The sequence below is a fragment of the Acinonyx jubatus genome, chromosome D4 (assembly GCF_027475565.1).
Source record: "Acinonyx jubatus isolate Ajub_Pintada_27869175 chromosome D4, VMU_Ajub_asm_v1.0, whole genome shotgun sequence".
In the NCBI taxonomy this organism is placed as follows: Eukaryota; Metazoa; Chordata; class Mammalia; order Carnivora; family Felidae; genus Acinonyx; species Acinonyx jubatus.
In genome coordinates this window covers 33,215,009-33,234,543 of record NC_069391.1, presented here as the reverse complement: position 1 = coordinate 33,234,543, position 19,535 = coordinate 33,215,009, and the positions used below count along the sequence as shown (strand labels likewise).

Sequence of the window (19,535 nt, the reverse complement as noted above, 5' to 3'; positions counted from 1 at the left end):
AACGTATTTACTATCTGGCTTTTTACAGAAATAGTTGTCTGACTCCTGGTTTACAGAAAAGAGCATTTCTTTATTTCTTCAAGAGACTTCAGATCTTTTGACTGATTCGAATTGGCCTTCTGCTAGGACCAACTCATTGCCTAGTTCCAGGGATGCCATTCCAGGGGGAATACAAAATGAAAGGTGCCTCCTGGAGTTGTACACAGCATATCACTCAGGTAACCGGTACTTCCTGGTGAAGCTGCCAAAAACCATTTTGCCGAAGGTAAGTCCACAGGAAGATCTGAGGTGATGTGCCCATGTCATTGTCTGCAACAGAACCAAGTTATATTGGTAGCGAGCTTCCTTTTTTTTTTAATTACAAAGAAAGGTTTTTTAAGTACTTTCTATACCCATCGTGGGGCTCGAACTTACAACCCCGAGATTAAGAGTCTCATGCTCCACTGACTGAGCCAGCCAGGCGCCTCTGTAGTGAACTTTCTTTGTCTTTTTTTTTTTTTTAAAGTTTTTTTTTTTTTTTTTAACGTTTATTTATTTTGGGGACAGAGAGAGACAGAGCATGAACGGGGGAGGGGCAGAGAAGACAGGGAGACACAGAATAGGAAGCAGGCTCCAGGCTCTGAGTGGTCAGCACAGAGCCCGACGTGGGGCTCGAACCCACGGACCGCGAGATCATGACCTGAGCTGAAGTCGGACGCTTAACCGACTGAGCCACCCAGGCGCCCTGTGAACTTTCTTTGTCTTAAAAAAAAAAAAATCATCTGCCCCCGGAACAAAACATCTCATCTCTGACCTACTGCTCTTGTCTCAATGTTTCAATTTGGTCCTAGTAAGAGGCAGAATAAAAACTGCACTAAGTCTCCCAATTCAAGATTGTATGATTGAGTTTTAGAAAAAACTAGAACATGCTATAAAAATATCAGATTTGGAAGCAATAAGTCACTGCATGCCAGTATATCCTTTAATAAGCTCCTTTTCCTTTCGCGTCTTTAAAAAATGTGGCCATATGGGGTGAAGTTTGTGCTTGTGTGTCTGGGAGGGCATGCCACTGTGGATGCAGGGAGAGGAGGCGGGAGCCAGAGAGGGAAGAAAAGGACAAAAAGACTATGCAGAAAAGTGTATATTGCATTTACAAACGTCTGTAAATCTAGTATACGTGTCGGTAAAAAAGTTAAAGGGTCCATCTTACAAATAAGTCTAAACTGAAAAAAAAAACCCTAATAAAACAACAACAATAAAAACCAACCTTGGCTATATAAAAGGTCGGAATCATGGAGAATCCAATCCTACTTTTGACCTGTAATTGCCACAACCCTTTTAAGACCACCTGGTTGCCGAACTTGAGCTTTTGATCCATATAAGGCATAACTTTCTCTTCTACCTCCTCTTATTTGTTGATAAGGGATGCTTGGGGGCAGCACTGCAAACCTGTTCTGGAAAATGCCTAGAAAGCAAAACTAGAGGAAAAAGTTTCTCACCCTGGAACGGCGTGCTCATCTGGCTTTAGTCATTTTTGTACTAGACAAAACGGGTGACCAAACCTTGTACACAAAGCCTTCGGCGGTCTGTCGGATAAGCCCCTTCCTGGGGTGCCTGGCCCCCCAGCAGCCCGCGTTCTGTTTGCCCAGCCGCCCAGCCAGCGAGTCTCCCGGCTCTGGCAGTGCGTGCAGCAAGGTGTGGCTACATCCCAGCTCCGCCCTCCGTGTAGCTTTCAGACAACTAAACTCTGAAATCTTCCCTGACGTGTTTTGTCAATTGTTGCCAGACAATTGGAGTGTTCTTGCTCAGCGATCACATGAGTAATGGAAAATAAAGGCTGGTTCTTGATTACAGATGACAATATGGATGAATCATATATTGACACAAAGGAATCAACATTGTGATTCTTCAAAAGCAGGATGGAGTTGTCGTAAATGGCAGAGCGTCTCTAACCACAGCCACAGCGCAGGAGGGGCCCCAGAAGTCACTTGGTCACTTGGAGCCTTTTCAAACTTTGATTGCATCAGGATGGCTGGGAGGGCTGGCCTCCACCCCAGGATCCTGATTCTTAGGGCTGGAGTGGGGCTTAAGAATCTACATTTCTTTCTTCCTTCCTTCCTTTCTTTCTTCTTCCTTCCTTCCATGTTTATTTATGAGAGAGAGAAGTGGGGTGGGGAACCAGTGGGGGAGGGGCAGAGGCAGAGGGAGACAGAATCTGAAGCAGGCTCCAGGCTCTGAGCGGTCAGCACAGAGCCTGATGAGGGACCTGAACCCTTGAACTGTGAGATCATGACCTGAGCCGAAGTCAGACGCTCAACCTACTGAGCCACCCAGGCTCCCTAAGAATCTGCATTTCTAACAAACTCCCACGTCCAGCCCACACTCTGAGTGGCCCTGGCAGATCAGAGATCTTCTACCCTGGCTGTTTATCAGTATCACCTGGGAGAGTCTTAAAAACTCCTGATGCTCAGTTCCAGCCACAGTGAGGTGGTTTCATTGGTCTGGGCTGTGTCACTTCTTGGAGTTTAAAGCTCCCATTTGATTGAAATGTGTAGTTAGGTCTGAGAAGGACTGGGTGGCCAGGCTTCTCATTTTATAGATGGAAAGGAGTTGTCGCAAATACTGCAGAGGCCCATGAGGGAGGGCCCTTCCAGTGAACATCGGCAGTGGGTGGCAGGGACAGATTCTTTCTTCCCTCTAAATGTAGCCTGCAGTTTCCCTAGGTGGTCCAGGTATGGGCAGGGGGTAGAGGAGAGAGGACAGTCCTCCCTCATCTGGACAGCAGCTCCTCAAGCAGCCCTGGCAGGTGGAGGGGCTGATGGATGAATGGGGCCACTGGGTACCAGGCAGAATCACAGCTCAGGAGACAGGACCATTTCGATATGGCCCCATTTTTCAGATAAGGAAACAGAGGCCCAGAAAGATGAAGACATTTGCTGAGAGACCCATAGCAGGTCGGTGGTGGGAACAGAAGGGAAGAGAGGCTGCTTTCCTGCTTTGTCTGTTGGCCCCTGTGCCTTGTTGCCTGCTGCAGGTGCCAGGGCTCATAACCAGGCAACTGGATGACAAATGCAAGTTTGGAGTGAAGACTCAGAACAACAGCGCCCTTTGTCAAATGGGATATGGGCACAATGCAGGATCTGCAGAGGAGAGGTCTGTAAACAAGTTATACCCACGTCAGGGGTTTAAAAAGTGTGTGTGTGTGTGTGTGTGTGTGTGTGTGTGTGTGTGTGTGCGCACGCTGGGGTGGGGTGGGGTGGGGTGGGGTTGAATCAAGAAGAGGCTTTTTGGAAAGAGGTGTCATGATGCTATGAGATCTCTCCCCACAGTGAGAGGATGGTTATGTTTCCTCCTTGACCTCACATGAAGAGGGAGGCTTTAAGGAGAACACTCAGACGGCTTGACTGATGGGCTCCCTGCAGCTCAGGGGAGCCTGAGACACCTGAGGAACCCGAGGTGACCAGTTGGCCAGGTGCTCAGGGGGTGGGACAAGGGGACAGCCGTGCAGTGTGGTCAGCCAGCACTCCTCGAGTTTGGATGAGCGAAGGACGCGTGTGTGCTTTCCTGGGCACCAGATGTGGGCCAGGGAGGAGGGAGAGCTGGCCCTGTCCAAGACCTGCTAGAGGGGCGAGGTGAGCCCCTGAGTGCGGAAGCCTCCACGCGCCTAGGGAAGAAGCCTCACATGGCCACCTGGGGGAGTATTTTGCCCATGTCATGGGCACCATAGGAAGGAAAGTCCCAGTCCCAGGGTGGGGGTGGGGGGTGGGGGCTTTGAAAAGCCCACAGACACACCCTACGACAGTCTAAAGCACCTGCTTAACCTCTTCCAGGCCCAGTAACCCCAAGGGCAGCTCCTGGCAATGAACCTTCCACCCTTCCCCCACTCCAAGCTCCAGCTCCAGAGGGTTCAGAACCCTTGGGGATAGGACGTCAGGGAAAAAGCTCAGGCTGGCAAAGGGGAGAAGCTGCCCGCCACACCCCTTCTCCCAGGGCAGGCGGCTGGCCCGCTGCAGGCCTGAACTGGTGGAGGCAGAGGCTGTGCCTCAAATGCAGTTTGAAGTTCTGAATATTACGATGGACTCCATATATTAGCTGCTGACCAGAGGGCCTTCAAAGTCATGAGACTTGCCCGAATTTTTATCTAGGAGCAAGGGAAGGACAGTACCACTGGTTAAGTTAAAACGACAGTGATGGAGAAAGTTTCTCCAGGAGTTCCACCGAAGAGCCAAGCTGAGTCAGCATGCTGGTTAGACTCAGCCACGTGGATGGCAAATACTTTCCACCCACACGAAGGCAGGGCTCCTGTCCTCTAAGGGCCTCTTTGAAAATAGAAACATTAAATTTGGTCTGTGTCCTGTTTCACTCCCCTCTTTCAAGGGCTTCTCATTGCCCGGAAGTTCAAGTTCAGATTCTTTACTGTGGCTCCTCTGGCAGCCTGTCCCTGTAAACACCATGCCCTGGCCATAATGAACCTCTGCCAGCTCTGTGAACACACCCGCCTCCGTGATCCCCAACCCAGGCCTCCGCGCACACAGTTCCCTTGATGTGCCTCTGCCCAGCTAACCCCCACTCCCTGTCCAGGTCTCCACATCAGTGTCACTTCTTGCATGAAGCCTCGTCTGAGTGCTCATACCCCTGTTGCCCCTATACCTTCCCAGCCAGCCCTTATCATCATGTGTTGTAAATGCTTTGTTGCCCTACAAGGCTGAAGGTGTCAGGGGTGGACATCGTGTTTAGCTTGAATCCCCAGCAAATAGCCCAGTGCTAGGTACACCGTAGGTGCCTAATAATATTTGCTAAATAAACGCTAAGTGAACACTGCAAATATCCTGAAACAGGAGTGATTACCTTCTTCTTCATTTTCACATTTTTGAAGATGGCGTGGACCCTCCATGTCTTTGCAAACATTGCCCCAAAGGCCGTTGTGTAGCCCACGGTGAGAATCCAGGTCCTGACCTAGAGGCCATGAGAAAACAGAGACATTAACATCTCCTAGGTGGACCGACTTCACCATCTATTAGAGCGTCCCAACAGAGGGATTCTAGGTAATAGACACTCAGACTTTTTATTCTACATACTGTGGCCTTTCACTAACCATCAAGACTCCTTCAATCACATCTCAATTTGATAGACATTTAGTTCCATCAGCCACATGCCAGACCCAGAGCCCTGGGCACAGGGGACTGTGAGATTCAAATTCTGCCTTCCATGGGCCCATAGTCCAGAGTGGCAGACAGAGGCACAGAGGCTCCCAGGACCACCAAGGGACCACTGAGGGGCGACAGATCAGCCTTCTTGTCTTCCCTCCCTCCTTTCCTTCCTGCGAGCCTCTGTGTGAGGAGACAGACCTGCGGAGGTGAACAAATGGCTGATTTCTTGACTCCTCACCTGAGTCTACAGGAGACCAGATGGCTCTGGGAACCTCTTCTACAGGACTCCCAGCTCCCGGGTTGTAGGCAGAGAGTAGGGGAGGACACTGAGCCACAGGGGCTGAGACTGGGTAGGAGAAGCATCCTGCTGTGGCCCTTCTCCAGCATTCAGCAAATCCACCACTCTGGTGGAGCAGGGGAGGACTCAGCCAGAGCTGGATCCAGGGTAGCCATACCCAGGCCAGCTCCAGGCCACAGCAGGAGCTGTTCAGTTACAGAGGAAGGCTAGAGAAGGACCTGCTATGGGCCTGTCTCCTTGGGCCTTTGGAGAAAGAGAGGAGCGAATGCCGCCTGGGTCCTACCCACCAGCCCCGTCTGCCACGGTCAGACTATGTGGTTCCTACTTCACTGTGGACCCCAGCGTCTGGATACTCAGCATCAGGCCAGCCTGGCCCCAGTGGCCATACTTGGACCTTGGGACTAAGGCCCTATCTGGTTCTCACCTGTTCTGCAGGACTAAATGTCTCCTGATCCCCAGCCCTAGCTGGTGAGTGACAGGAACTGTCAGCCCTGACTGCTGCCTATAGCCTGGAGCCCTGCAGGCTGGGATGGCCAGCCACCATCTGTTAGGTTGTGGGGGCCTCCTGGGTGCCTGTTCCCTGCCTGCACTGCCGTCACGGCCAGACCCCAGTGTCTCCAGACTCCACGCTCACCGGCTGGTCTGGACACCCTCCAAAACCTAGGACACTGGCCCAGCTCCAGGCCACGCACCACCGAGTTCTAGGGCTTCCTGCTCATTGGGGCGAGAAAGCTGTGTGTTCTGTGAGCTCCAGTTCTAGGCTTTGGTCTTTCTTCTGCTTTCCCTCAGCACTGCTGAACTGAGTTCCCTCTGAAAGATCCCCACTGGCCTCAGCTGAACACAGCAGGAAGGTGAATATTAGTAGGACTCAGAGGGAGACAGCCAGGCTGGAGCAGACAGGCCAGACCCTCGGTGTGCAGAGGAATCAGACACAGCAGGTGTGCCCGGCTGCTATAGGCCCTTTCAGCACAGGTAAGAAGTTCCCAGAAACACTCCCAGATGAGTTCCTTCATGGAGTACTTCTACTCTGCCTTTCTAGCAACTTGGCTCTCCAGACTCCAGTTTTACAGAGAAAGAACATTTCCCCTTCCCATTTTATTTGTTTTTTTTTTTTAAGTTTACTTATTTATTGAGAGAGAGAGAGAGAGAGAGAGAGAGAGAGGGAGAGAGAATGAGAATATGAGTAGGGGAGGGGCAGAGAGAGAGAATCCCAAGTAGGCTCCATGCTGTCAGGACAGAGCCTGACATGGAGCTCGATCTCATGAACCGTGAGATCATGACCTGAGCCGAAATCAAGAATCGGATGCCTGACCGACTGAGTCACTCAGGCACCCTTCCATTTTACTTGTAAAAGTAGGACGTGACTGGGTGGATGGCAAAGCCGGCCCCCTAAGGAAGGACAAGAGCATCGCAGCAACTGTTCTAAAACACGGTCGTGTGAGGTGTGGGTGCTGACAATAGGATAGGGAAGGACTTCACTTTTTTTTTTTAATTTCAAAAACAAGGACAAATCAGATAGGCAAGAATGAATAACAGTACTTTAGAGAAGGCACAGGAGGGTCACATTATTACGCCTATTACAATACAACGATGCAAGAAAAGTAAACAAAATGGGTATGGGAGGAATAATTCTCAATTACTGGGAATTTCACCCTGAGCTTAATCAATGACCAGATCACAAATCCCTGGTCTCTCAGAGTTGCATAGGACCTTACAGATCATTCATTCGTTCACTCATTCATTCACTCATTCATGCGTTCATTCAATAAGGATTATTAGGTCAGAGGCTAAGAATATACTGATAAAAACAACAAGTAAAACAACAACAACAAAACAGTGTTTTTTTTGAGCCACCAGTTGAGTTGGGAAAACAACTTTGCCGATGAATAAACTCAGACACTCAGGGCATTTAAGGTATTTCTCTCAAGTGGGATGCCTGGGTGGCTTGGTGGGTTGAGCATCCGACTTCAGCATAGGTCATGATCTCACGGTTCATGGGTTGGAGGCCCGCGTCGGGCTCTGTGGTGACAGCTCAGAGCCTGGAGCCTGTTTCGGATTCTGTGTCTCTCTCGCTTTCTGTCCCTCTCCCCCCTCAAAAATAAACATTAAAAAAATATTTCTTTCAACCACTCCATACAGTTGCAGAGCTGAGCCTGGAACCCAGTGCCTTGCCCCTGCCCAGCCCTCTTTCCCCCATGTCATGCTCCTCCTGCCTTTCCTGACTCAAAGCTGGCTCATCCAAACCCAGAAGTCAGCTGTCAAAGGGACAGGACACATCTAGGGGTAGCTGCCAGCCCGAGAACACTCTCCTGGGAGATCTTTACACACTTTTCATACTGATGGGTTGGCAGGACCATTAAAACCAATGGCCTCCAAGTGTTTCGACCATGTTCTCCTATCAGAAAAACAATCTGAAACATGAACATAAATGCAGTGTGGAAATTTACCAAAGGATGGTAGGAGATGAAATCATATCATTTGATTTTTATGTGGCTGACAAAGATCTCTTATTTTGGGTAGAAGCGTCACTCCAACGTGCTTTGCATTATTATAGTTGCTTTGACTTATGGGTTCTCTGAAGTAACCGTTTTGGGGTGATTTGTCTGTTTTGGAAGACTCAGTTCATTAGGACCCAATAATACAATTTAGTTAAAACCTGATAATATCAGTCTAACTTGGCATCTGAAAATGGCAACATGTTGCCACAAGTGGGAAGTGAAGAATGGCTGAGGGGGCCTGGGCAGGAAGGGGTTAACAGAACAGGCCTGAGACCGTCCTTAGAAAGTCCTGGTGGCAAGGTCGGCTCTCCACTGGCCCGTCTGGGACCTTGGACGTGGGGGCGGTTCCCACCATCCCCTCAATGACAAGAGGTGACAATTTGCCTGAGCTGTTTGTGCACACACCGTGGTTTCCTGCACACCTGCTTTCCTTCCAGGAGCCTGGAATTTTGGTATGTGCTAAGCCGGTGCCCACTAAAAATTCCAGGAACAGTCTCTAGTCAGCCTCCCCGGGAGATGGCTTTTCAAATGTGTCGCCACCATCCATTGCTTGGGAATTAAGCGTGTCCTGTGTGATCCACTGGGAGAGGCTCCTGGAAGCTTACACCTGGTTTCCCTCGGACTTTGCCCCATGTGTCTTTACCTTTTGCTGATTCTGCTCTACGTTCTTTCTCTGTAACAAATCACTGCTGTGAGTGCAACCATATGCTGACTCCTTCTAGTGAATCACTGAACTGGGGGTTGTCCTGGGGACCCTTGGCACAATGGCCCATTGCTGTCTCGCATAATGGATTGATCAACCACGCTGTTCTCTGGAGAGTTCCTGCATCAGATTCTTGGACACACCTGCCGCACCGGGACTCCAGGGCCAGTCCAAGTGTTAAACCTTAGGAAGGCTGAATTTCTTTCGTATTTTTCTATATAAAAAAAACAAAGATAAATAAAAGCTGTACTCTTCTGCAAGACAATCCCAGTGGGTCACCTTGCACGCTGTGGTGTTCATATCTGATTTAAAGACAGCTCTTCAGACCATGATGAAATAAGACTGGAAGAAAGAGTCTGAAAGCAAGACAGTGGGACCCCCACCATCAGAGCTGCCCTTCCCAGGCTGGGAGAGGCCTCTGCAAAAGGGATGTGATTTCTCTCTCCATTCCTCCACCATCTCTTTAAGAGGCAAATGGACCCTTGGGTTCAGACCTGGACCCTCCTTGCAGAAGGGTTCTCCCTGGGTTAGTGTCTCCACTCTCAGGCTTCAACCACTTTTTCTGTGCTGACACGTCTCTTGTGTCTTCCCCAGCTTCTGAGCTCCAGACCTGCATAGCCCACTGTCACCGGAGACTTAGGTGACACCTAGCTGTGCATAAAACTTCACACTGCACAGCCAAAGCTGACTCCATCGGTTCCATTTCCTTCCAACTCCGGGAGTGGTGCCACTATCCACACTATCCACTGTCACCCATTTAGGGACCCCGAAGTCCCCCTGGGGAATCCTCCCCACCTTCACTCTCCTATTCAAACGCTAAGCCCAGCTTCTGTCTCACTTTCCACCCAGACTGTCTACCCTCCTTGCCTCTTGCCCATCCATCCAACCCTGCACCCTCCCCGCCCCCGGCCCGCAGTATTGTTCTCCAACACAAATCTAAGCGAGTCTCCTAGGTTTAAACCCTTGCCGCCCCACTGAAGGTCAGGTCTTAGCAGGGTGTGACCCCACCACCCCACACCTTTCCTGCCACCCCCCACGGGGCGCTCTGCATGCAAGTAATTCCTCACTACTTGAACATTCCTCCCCCCACCCCGAAACTGCTCTGGCTCCTGCACCAGCTATGTCCTCTATCCAGAATGCCATTCCTCTCTCTGATCTCCTTCACAAATTCTTATTTTCTGTCCTCCGAAATCCAAACTCATGAGCCACCTTCTCTGAGAAGTTCTTCCAGACCTTGCAGGGAGATCACAGCTGCCTCCTCTTTGAGACTGGCGCCCTCACACACGTTTCTGCTGTGCTGGTCACACTGAAATGCGGTCTATCTGATTATCTGTCTGCCTCTCCCACAGGATAGTGCTACTGGGGGAGACGGCCTACAATGCTCACCTTTAAATCTCTGGAGCTAGCGCTGGGTGGGGTGCAGGTGATCAGGCTGGATGCGCCAGCTTAGGAGGTAATGAGCTCTTTGTCACCAGAAATGTGCCTGAGCCAAGCACACAAAAGGAAGACCAGAGAGGGAACTGGAGGATTTGAAGGCAAAAAAGGCTGAGTTCATGGCATCCGTGGTCCCTTCTACCCCAAATATTCTGTGAGGTAGTGAGATCCCCCATCATTCCACATATTCAAGTAGAACTTGGCAGACCCCCAGCCAGAACACTGTAGGGTCATCTCCTGCACTGAGGCATTTCCTGCACTTACTTGATGATGCCTCCAAGTGTCTCCCTTCTGTGTGTCTCTATGATGCCAAATAAACCAGAAGGTTCTGAGGGGCTCTAAGGGTTCTGTTTCCAATATGTCACTTCTAATACAAGTCTCTACTGATTCATCCACACAAGCCAAATAGCTACTTCACTTTTTCTCCCAAAGCCTTAAACATATTTACTTTCCTGCCATTAAGGTCTTTCTTTTCTCCCCTCAGCCATAAAGTACCCCCCGCCCTCCACCCACTCCCCTGCACACTGCCTTGAACACAGACGTCCATGAGGCAGGGAAAACTTGAGGCAGGTGATACCCGTATCAGTCTCAACTATGAAAAAGGGAAAAAACAATCAGCCACATCTCCAAATGGAAAGAAAAATCTATGCCCAGAACAATTCTGCTCAGCTGCTTGTTCAATTGATTTCGGGAAGGCCCACCCAGCAGAGGAAGGGCTTTCATCGCTCTTTGGGGGAACCAGCGTGCAAATGGACACACAGCCTCTCTTGCAGGTCTGTTCTGACACAGCACTGGGGCTGCCGTGCTCTGGGCCTTCTGTCACTACAGAGGCATGTGGGGTCAGGGCCGGGAAGTCACATAGAGGAGGAGCTCTGGTGTGGCTGGTTGGACGCTGAGGGGCAAGCCGCCTTCCTGTTGTCCAGAAACGTTCCAAAAAAGGGTCTTTTGTTTCATTCTGATCGTTAACCCAGGCAACCAATAGTGAGATGGCAGGGAGAGAAGACCCAGACTGTCCAAAAGCAAGACCCAAGCCTCCGTTATGGACATCTTCCTGGGGCAAGGGGTGGTGGAGAGATTTGGTGTGTGTCCTGAGGCAATAAGCCTCTGAGGAGCACGCTCCAAAAATTATTCCAGAAGCCCCTGTCTTGCCCAGGGTCCTGTGAGCAAGATTGGAATAGGAATTGCCCTCTGGGGTTTGGAATACAGCAAAGCCTTTTGGAGGGGGGTATGATTCTGGGGGCCATGGGAGATGGTGGGCGCAAACGGGGTACTCTGGGACCAGCGGAGGCATCTTAGGAGCCCTGGGACAAATCAGAGAAAGGACTCCCTTTTGGGAGGAGGAATTTCTGAGAGGCACCCGCTCGGGGCCCTGTTTGAAAGAACTCCCTCCTGAAGGCCCTCCCAGCTAGAGAAGTGAGCAGATCACAGGATGAAATCCAGCTCCCACTGCCCCTGATGCCAACACCCTTGTAGAGTGCACAGAATGTACAGCTGCATTTGGAGGCCCTGGCTCAGGCAACAGAGCACAGAGTGAGGGAAGAGGCCTTCCTTCCCCTTCCCTCCAGGACCCCAGCAGGTGCCTCGGCTGCCAGAAGTTGGTGTATTTTCTGGATGTGCGATGTTTTCGAGATGGGTGGTGGCAGCATGGGGTGTGGGTGTGTGCCGGGTGGGGCCCCACCTGCATCTCTAGGGGCTGAGGATGCAAATGAGTAGATGCTGGGCCAAGACAGGAAGGGAGCGTAGATGCACCATAGTGATTGCAGCTGCTATGAAATTTGTAGGCAAGTAAGAGGCATCCTTTAGGACTTCCAAAAATTCTGAGGGCTCCCCTATCTAAAGTCTGCCCTGATTTGTCCCTTCGCTTTTGGACCTCACTCCCTCCTGTAGGCCTGTCTCCATCAGGGCATACAACATCCTGAATGGTAGTTGTTTGTTTACCTACATCTTCCCGTCTATGCTGCCAGCTCCCTAAGGGCAGTGGTCTATGCAGCCAGCCCTGTGCCTGCAGGCCCTGGCACAAGTAGGTGCCTGGGAAATGTTATCATGTAAACGAGTGACTTATAGGACAAGGTGTGTGGGATAGGAGCACAGCATCTGCCCACCATTTGCTGGAGAGTCTGGGGAGCCTCTGGTGCCCTTCTTAGCCACCTTCGTGAAGCCAGAGGGAGCCCTTCATGACAGAAGGCCTTGGATGGCCCAGGACAGAGCAGCTGGGGTGGGGAGGTCACTGCCCTAAGAGGGGAGCTGCAGCCTCTCCAAGACTCCGGGTGGCTCCAAAAGGCATTGTCAGCTCAGCTCCAGTCCCTGTGGCTGCCTCTCTCTGCCGACCTGAACCTGCCAGGCAAGGCCGCCATCAAACACTCTGGGCATCCCCTGGCCCGGCCGTCCGGCCACCTTCTGGAATCACAAAGCACACTACCATGGCCAGACACAAAAGCACAGGATCACAGGCTGAAACAGCCCCCAACCACATTATTACACCGGGTTATCTCTCAAATGCTTCAAAAAGAAATCCTCAGGGCACCTGGGTGGCTGAGTTGGTTAAATGACTGACTCTTCACTTCAGCTCAGGTCATAACCTTACGGGATCGTGAGATTGAGCCCTGCACTGGGAGCCAGCTTCAGATTCTCTCTCTCCCTCTCTCTGCCCCGCCCCCTGCTCACGCCCTCTCTCCTCTCAAAACAAACAAACAAACAAACAAACAAACAAACAATCCTCAAGCAAAAGCTATCACTGACGTTTATGGCATCTTCACTGAAAACATCACTCATTCTTCCTAGACTTGAATTTACTGGGAGGCCAGATGGATGTTCCTAGGTAGCCTTTGTCTTTTGAGTCAGAGTCAGAAAATCCTAGTATCCCAGGAGGGCTAGAAGATGACCCCTGAATCCAGTGCCTGGGCCCTAACCACCTCAACCCTTCCCAGCTGCTGCCCATCCTGAGATCATTCATACACCTCTCATGAGCAGGGTGTGGACGGCTAAGAGCACGTTTCAGGACCCAGAATCCAACCCTGCCTCCCCGTGATGGGGCTGCTCTGCTTCCAGGGATTCCAGCAGCGGCGGGGGGATCCCCTTTTCTCCCCTAACTGATGCTCAAGGGACAAGGTTTCTGGTGTTTCCATTTCTCTTCACACCCAGAGACAAAAAAAAATAAAGCAGGGTTCTAAACTTAACCTTTGTACTCTAGGTGTGGCCTGGGAGTTTGTTAGATATGGGGCATTTCAGGTGCACCCCAGACCTACTGAGCCAGAATCTGCATTCACCGAGATCCCCAGGTGATTCATGCACATTATCTGTGCAGGTAGAAGACAGGCTGGTGGTTACCCTTCAGGGGGGTATGGACTGGAAGAGGATGCTAGAGATGGTCTGTTTCTTGATCAGGATGCTGGATGCACAGCTGAGTGTGGTTTGTGAAAATTCATTGAGCTACACACTTGTGCGTGTGTGTGTGTGTGTATGTGTGTGTATACTTTAATAAAAAGTTGGAAAAAAAAGGAATCAGGGTTGTCAGCAAGTGGAGGGAGATCTACAGCTAAGCCATGCTCCTCTGAGCTGCCACGAGAGTGGCCCTGGGCTGAACCAGCCTCCCCTAGCTCTCGTGTCACATTCCAACGTCTGGGGACTCAGGGACTCATGTCGGAGAGCCCTGAGTCCCCAGCTGTGTAATTCTTACCTTCCTTACCCATTCTTTGTTCTTCCCAGCCTGCCCCGCCCGAGGCCCCTTGCAGCACTCAGGGCGTCAGAAGTGCAGCAGCTTGGTTTTGACTTAGGTGGCAAGTCTGTCCCCGCTCCAGTTTTAGCAAAGCGAGGTCACCTAAGGCCAGAAGTTGTCACGGACGTAACCTACATCCAACTGACCAGCACCAACACCAGTTTTCCAGCCTCTTCTTCAACCCAAGTTCACTCAGCTTTATCAGTGTCTCTCTTAGCCATGTCCGTGGGGGAACACAATTATCCAGACATACTCCCATCATTCACTTACTGACTCATTCTTTAAAAAAAAATTTTTTTTTAATGTTTATTTATTTTTGAGAGAGAGCTTGAGCAAGGGAGGGCGGGCAGAGAGAGAGGGGGAGACATAGAATTTGAAACAGGTTCCAGGCTCTGAGCTGTCTGCACACAGCCCAATGCGGGGCTCGAACTCACAAACCGTGAGATCCGAAGTCAGGCACTTAACCGACTGAGCCACCCAGGCGTCCCCCACTCACTCACTCACTCATTCCCTATTATTATGCCCATTATACGGAGGAGGAGTAAACTAAAGTTCAGAGATATTAAGTAACTTAAGGTCCCACAGCTGGGAAATGGTGTAGCTGGGATTTGAACACAAGCAGTCTGTAATTCTCCTATATGCTAGGTACTCTGAAATACTTGGGGATGTATCAAAAATGAATGAATAGATCTACAAAAAACACTGAATTGTACACCTCAACAGGGTAAATTTTATGGTATGTGAAGGATATCCCAAGGTTTAAAAATGTGAATGGACAAATTTTGGGTTGGGATAAATGTTGACCACATCCCTAAGAATTTGGTGGACCTGCTTCTCTGGTATGAACCAGCTAGCAACAAATATATATATTTCTTAAAAAGATATATATTTTTTTCTTTTATATATATATATAATATATGTATATAAATAAATATATATTTATATTAATGAAATAAATATATAAATTTATATATAAATATATAATTAAAAATATTTTTTTATAAATATATATATATATATATTTCTTAAAAAGAACAAAATGCCTCAGACATCTCTGTAGTCCAACAAAGCTAGTTCCAAACTTCAGTCCTGCCACCTAGTCAGGTACAGCAGACTTTCGGTTTTCTCTGGTTAGGCAGAGACAATGAACCTCACCCCATCAGGAGGTTGAGGGATATGAAGGGATGTCTGCAGGTGGCCGCAAGCTGGGCCTGGTGAATCACGGAGGATAGTACTGAGTTTCGTGAGGGCTCAGGCCTGGGGGGGTAACGTGGCATTGCTGGCAATGCTTGAAAGCCCCAGAAACTGTTGAGACCTTTGTTGCATCTAAGCCCGCCTGGGCCTCATCCTCATTGCAGAGCCCCTTCTCACCCCTTCTCACCCCTCCACACTCATGTGGAGTTTCTGCCTAGGATTCCACAAGGAAGAAAAATGCCGTTTCTCTTCCCCACCCACCTTGCTCCCTCTCTGGGTTGCCAGGGGCTGGGATTTCCCGAGCCAGGTCAGCGAGTTAAGTTTGGAGTCAGCCCTCCCAGCCCCCTGGCACCGGGGCTCTGGCCCAGGCCCAGCACTGTCCTCATAGGCAGCTCCCTGCCCACAGGGGCCACGTTGCTATGGTGATTCCACTACCCACACAGTGTCCAGGGAGACTGCACAGTGTAGCTGGAGCTGTTTGCAAGACTTGCTGAAACCAGGCTGGGAAGATTCCCGAAAGGGTCAGAGGGAGCGGGGGATGGGAACTAAGTGTAGCTGTTTCCCTAGCAGTAGTTGTGTGTGTGTGTGTGTGTGTGTGTGTGTGTCCGCACGCACATGCAGGGAGTACATGCTCACACATGTAGCCACCTCCCTCCCTCCCATAATGGCCCTTCTGAGCAGAGGCACAGCCCCCAGAGAGGCAGAATCTCATGACTGTCATAGGTTTCTTCCTGAGGTGGTGTTCATGGTTTATCATTGTGTTCCGTTTCCATCTTGAAAACGGAAAGAAAAAAGGGTGGCATTCATACAGCAGCAGGACTGACCGAACTGTGACTTCAACTACTCCCCACCTGAAGCGGCTTCATGTTCTACCTTGTCGCTTGTCCTATAAAAACTTCCTGCAGAACACAGAGCAGGATACCGGGAAATGGTAACGGGGACGGGGAGAAAGCTGCCTACCTCCTGTCCCCCTCGTTCCAGGCGCCTCACCGGAACCATCGCATTTAGCCCACACTACCATCCCGCAGGGGGATTTGTTACTCTCATTTTACAGATGATGAAACTGAGGCTCAGAGAGGCTAAGTCACTGGCCTCAGCCAGGGGCCAGTAAGAGTAGGTGGTGGGACTCACACCCGGGCTGTTCAAGATCTGTGCTCACTGCACCAGACGGCCCTGATTCTACCTCCTCCCTGCTCGCTGTGTGTTTACCGGTGGGCAGGCTGTCAGGCCCAGAGAGAACAGAATCCGAGGCACCAAGTGAAATAAAGAGCCACAACCCCTCCGGAATAGCAGGTGGGGCACAACCCGAATTGCACTCACTGGGGACTGGTATTTAGGCTCTAAATTCAAGCTTTCAGTTCCCCTTCCTGAGCGATATTGGGAATTATTAAATAGATGACCCCAGTCCTAACCCATGTACACATTTGTTCTGACCCAATTCAGTCCAGAGTAGTTAATCTATGCCTCTTCCCCACAGTCATGAATATGGGCTCCCCTCTGCAGAGCCTCTGAAACAGCCCTGACTGCAAATAAATGAATCCTCAGGGATGGTGAGAATGGGGGCCTAACATCTCCCGAGCCCTCGTGTTCGGAGCTAATGCTGATTTGTAAAGCACTTTATGATTTATTCATACCACCTCGCCAGGCTTCCCAGGCCAGCCTTCCCCTCACACAAATGAGTGCGACTCCCAGAACAGAATGTCAGGCTTCATTAAAAGAAAAAAAAAACCCCGGTGTGGGGGATGTCCCTTTTTTTTCTTTTCTTTTTTTTTTTTTTTTGCTCCCAAGCTTGCGTCACCTGGTGTTTGTAGGATTCAGGTCAAATTCCAGAGAGCACCTGTGCAGTAACAGCCTTTGGCCCCTGACCAGGGAGGGTATAAGATGTCAGGAGCGTCTTTCTGGGAAGAAGGGGCTCTCTCTGCACAGGATGCAGTCTTGACAGTCCAGGGTGTGGGTGCTGGCCTGCAGCATGTGGAAGAGATCCCGCACCTGCTGCCGGTTTGCAATCCAGAACTGTGCAGGAGTGGACGATGCCGAGACCTTAGAGCCGCAAGTCCCATCCAAAAGAGACTGCTGTGCAAAAAAGGGCCTACTTTGCTCTTAACACCTTAACAGAAAACTGAAGAGTTGCTTTTCGATTAATCTGGCCAACACTGATCGTTTGGCCATCCCTTCTAGCTCTGGTCCTCCAGGCTGGGAATTGGATGAATTATTGCATTTGGGACAATACAGAGACCCAAATGGCTAACCCAGTTTCGAGAGATCACAGTAGTCAAAGTCCAGAAATAAATCCCAACTGCTCATTCTCATTTTACAAAATGAGCCAATGACATTTTCAACTGAGAGTTACTTCTACACAGTTGTTAGCTGCTAACGGGTAAACTCTTTTAGAAAAAAAAAAAAACCAACAACAACAAAGAGGCAGTGAATATTCAAAACATGGTAATTAATTTTCAAAATAAGATTTCTAAAATTGACTAAATAAATTACCCTGTCTTGGGCTTCCTTCCTTAAGTATATGCATTCTCAGTGAGGGTGATATAGTTCCCAAGGGGCAACCATTGGTTCTTAAATGTGAAAATACTACTCTTTCATGCATGAACTATAGATATACATACAGTACATAAACAAACATACGGTATATCTTTGGTATTAAATTTTCATGAGGAGATAATTAGAAAAAAAGTTTAAAAAGGCTTCATAGGGGAGCAATAAGGGGAAAAAGGGATTGAGAAACACTGCTTAAATAGAGAATAATGGCTCTGGGGCACCTGCGTGGCTCGGTCGGTTAAGCGTCCGACTTCGGCTCAGGCCATGATCTTGAGGTTCACAAGTTCGAGCCCCGCGTCGGACTCTGTGCAGACAGCTCAGAGCCTGCAGCCTGCTTCAGGTTCTGTCTCCCCCTCTCTCTGCCCCTCCCCAACTCGTACTCTGTCTCTCTCTCTCTCTCTCAAAAATAAATAAAACATTTTTAAAAAACTAAAAAAAGAAAATAATGGCTCTTTTTCTATATGACTCAAAGTCATGCAGATAGACAGACATACAGACATCTCTTCATATCTGTAATGGTTGAGATAGATGGGCAGATCTGTTCCTTAATAAGTGGCTCTAACCCTGACCCCAGGTATCGATCCTTTTCCGGTCGGTAGTTTTCCTCCCTCCCTTTTACAGGCTACCCAGCCATTCCTAGAGGGGCTGTTTTCTAGCAGTGGCCTGTTAAGTCCATGATCTTAATGTTGCAGGCAATACTGATGTCCCTTCCAGTCTGAAAGCAACGACATACTGCCCTGTTGAACTACAGAAATGGCTGAATGAGTTGTCTTTTGCCTGTTCACGTATTTCCATTCATTTCTGGGTTTGGATCTGTGTTTTTTGAGGATGGAAAACCAAGAAAACCTTATATCCTGTACCATCGGAACACGCAGAATAACTTACAGTGCAAAGTGTCTCGAAGGTCTTTTCAGACACAAAGGATCCATCAAGGCCAAAGAGAAATATCGATGCATAGGAGAGCATCCCTCCGAGGATAATGAGGTTGTTCATATATGGACTCGACATCTTTATCAGCCTGCCAAGAGAGACAATACAGTTAACAGAACCGTTAATGTGGTTATTCCTCCAGCAAACACTTCCTGGATGCCTACTACGTGTATATTGCTGCCAAGGCTAAAGGAGAGAGAAACGTAAGCCCAGGCTTCCTCCACACCCCCCGCCCCCCAAGCCTGTGCCAGCTACTAAGGGCCGCTCTGCCCTCACTAAAGGACCCCGGAAGCTATCCGATTCTAGTCATGGAGTTTTCCTCGGTCAAGTTCACCTATCACTTCTCTAGGGGCAGCTTGTAGGTTTTTTTTTAGGCTGGGGCTATGAAGATAGGGTGCATCTAGAGAATTCTACATTCTAGTTCAGCAGCCTTAAGGGAGGAGGGAGATGAGGGCGAGAAGGCCACACTCCCCTCCCCCTTGCGGAGGGGGCCAGGCCTGGGAGGTCTACAGGTGAGTGTTCGGGGCTGCTCAGGAAGTGTGGTCACCAGGTGGTATACGAGTATTCACTTTGGCTGCCTGGAGCTCGCACAGTCTTGTGCACAAAGAGGGTCACACTCGTGGATGGGAACACCTCCTCTAGTCATCAGGTGATAAAAATGGACAGTGGATGGGGCTCCTGGGTGGCTCAGTTGGTTGAGCATCCAACTTCGACTCAGGTCATGATCTCCCGGTTCGTGAGTTCAACCCATGTGTCGGGCTCTGTGCTGACAGCTCGGAGCCTGGAGTCTGCCTGCTTCAGATTCTGTGTCTCCTTCTCTCTCTGCCACTCCCCTGTGCACACTCTGTCAATCTCTCTCTCTCAAAAATCAATAAACATTAAAAAAAATTTTTTTAAATGGACAGTGGCGTCCCCATTCCCACCCCCACCCCTATCTTCACCAGGCTGCGGTTGGGGGCATTCTTTATATTCCCAAACTCTACATGCTTGTCTCTCACCTCTTTCAGGAAGCCTGCTTTGGCTCCCAGCTGTCCAGCAAGCCAGGCCCGGGTTAGACCATCAGTTGGCTGGAATCCACCCTGAG

The 19,535-nt window shown here is 49.8% G+C and overlaps 1 protein-coding gene across 1 annotated transcript in view; it reads right to left on the bottom strand.

Moving 5' to 3' along the window:
• GABBR2 (gamma-aminobutyric acid type B receptor subunit 2) overlaps positions 1 to 19,535 on the bottom strand; it is a 348,681-nt gene that overhangs the window by 60,512 nt on the left and 268,634 nt on the right. The window contains exons 11-12 of the mRNA XM_027039527.2: positions 18,407 to 18,539; positions 4,828 to 4,935 (exon numbers count right to left, since the gene is read on the bottom strand). Coding sequence (XP_026895328.1) covers positions 4,828 to 4,935; positions 18,407 to 18,539 — 241 coding nt within the window. The remainder of the gene's footprint in view (positions 1 to 4,827; positions 4,936 to 18,406; positions 18,540 to 19,535) is intronic.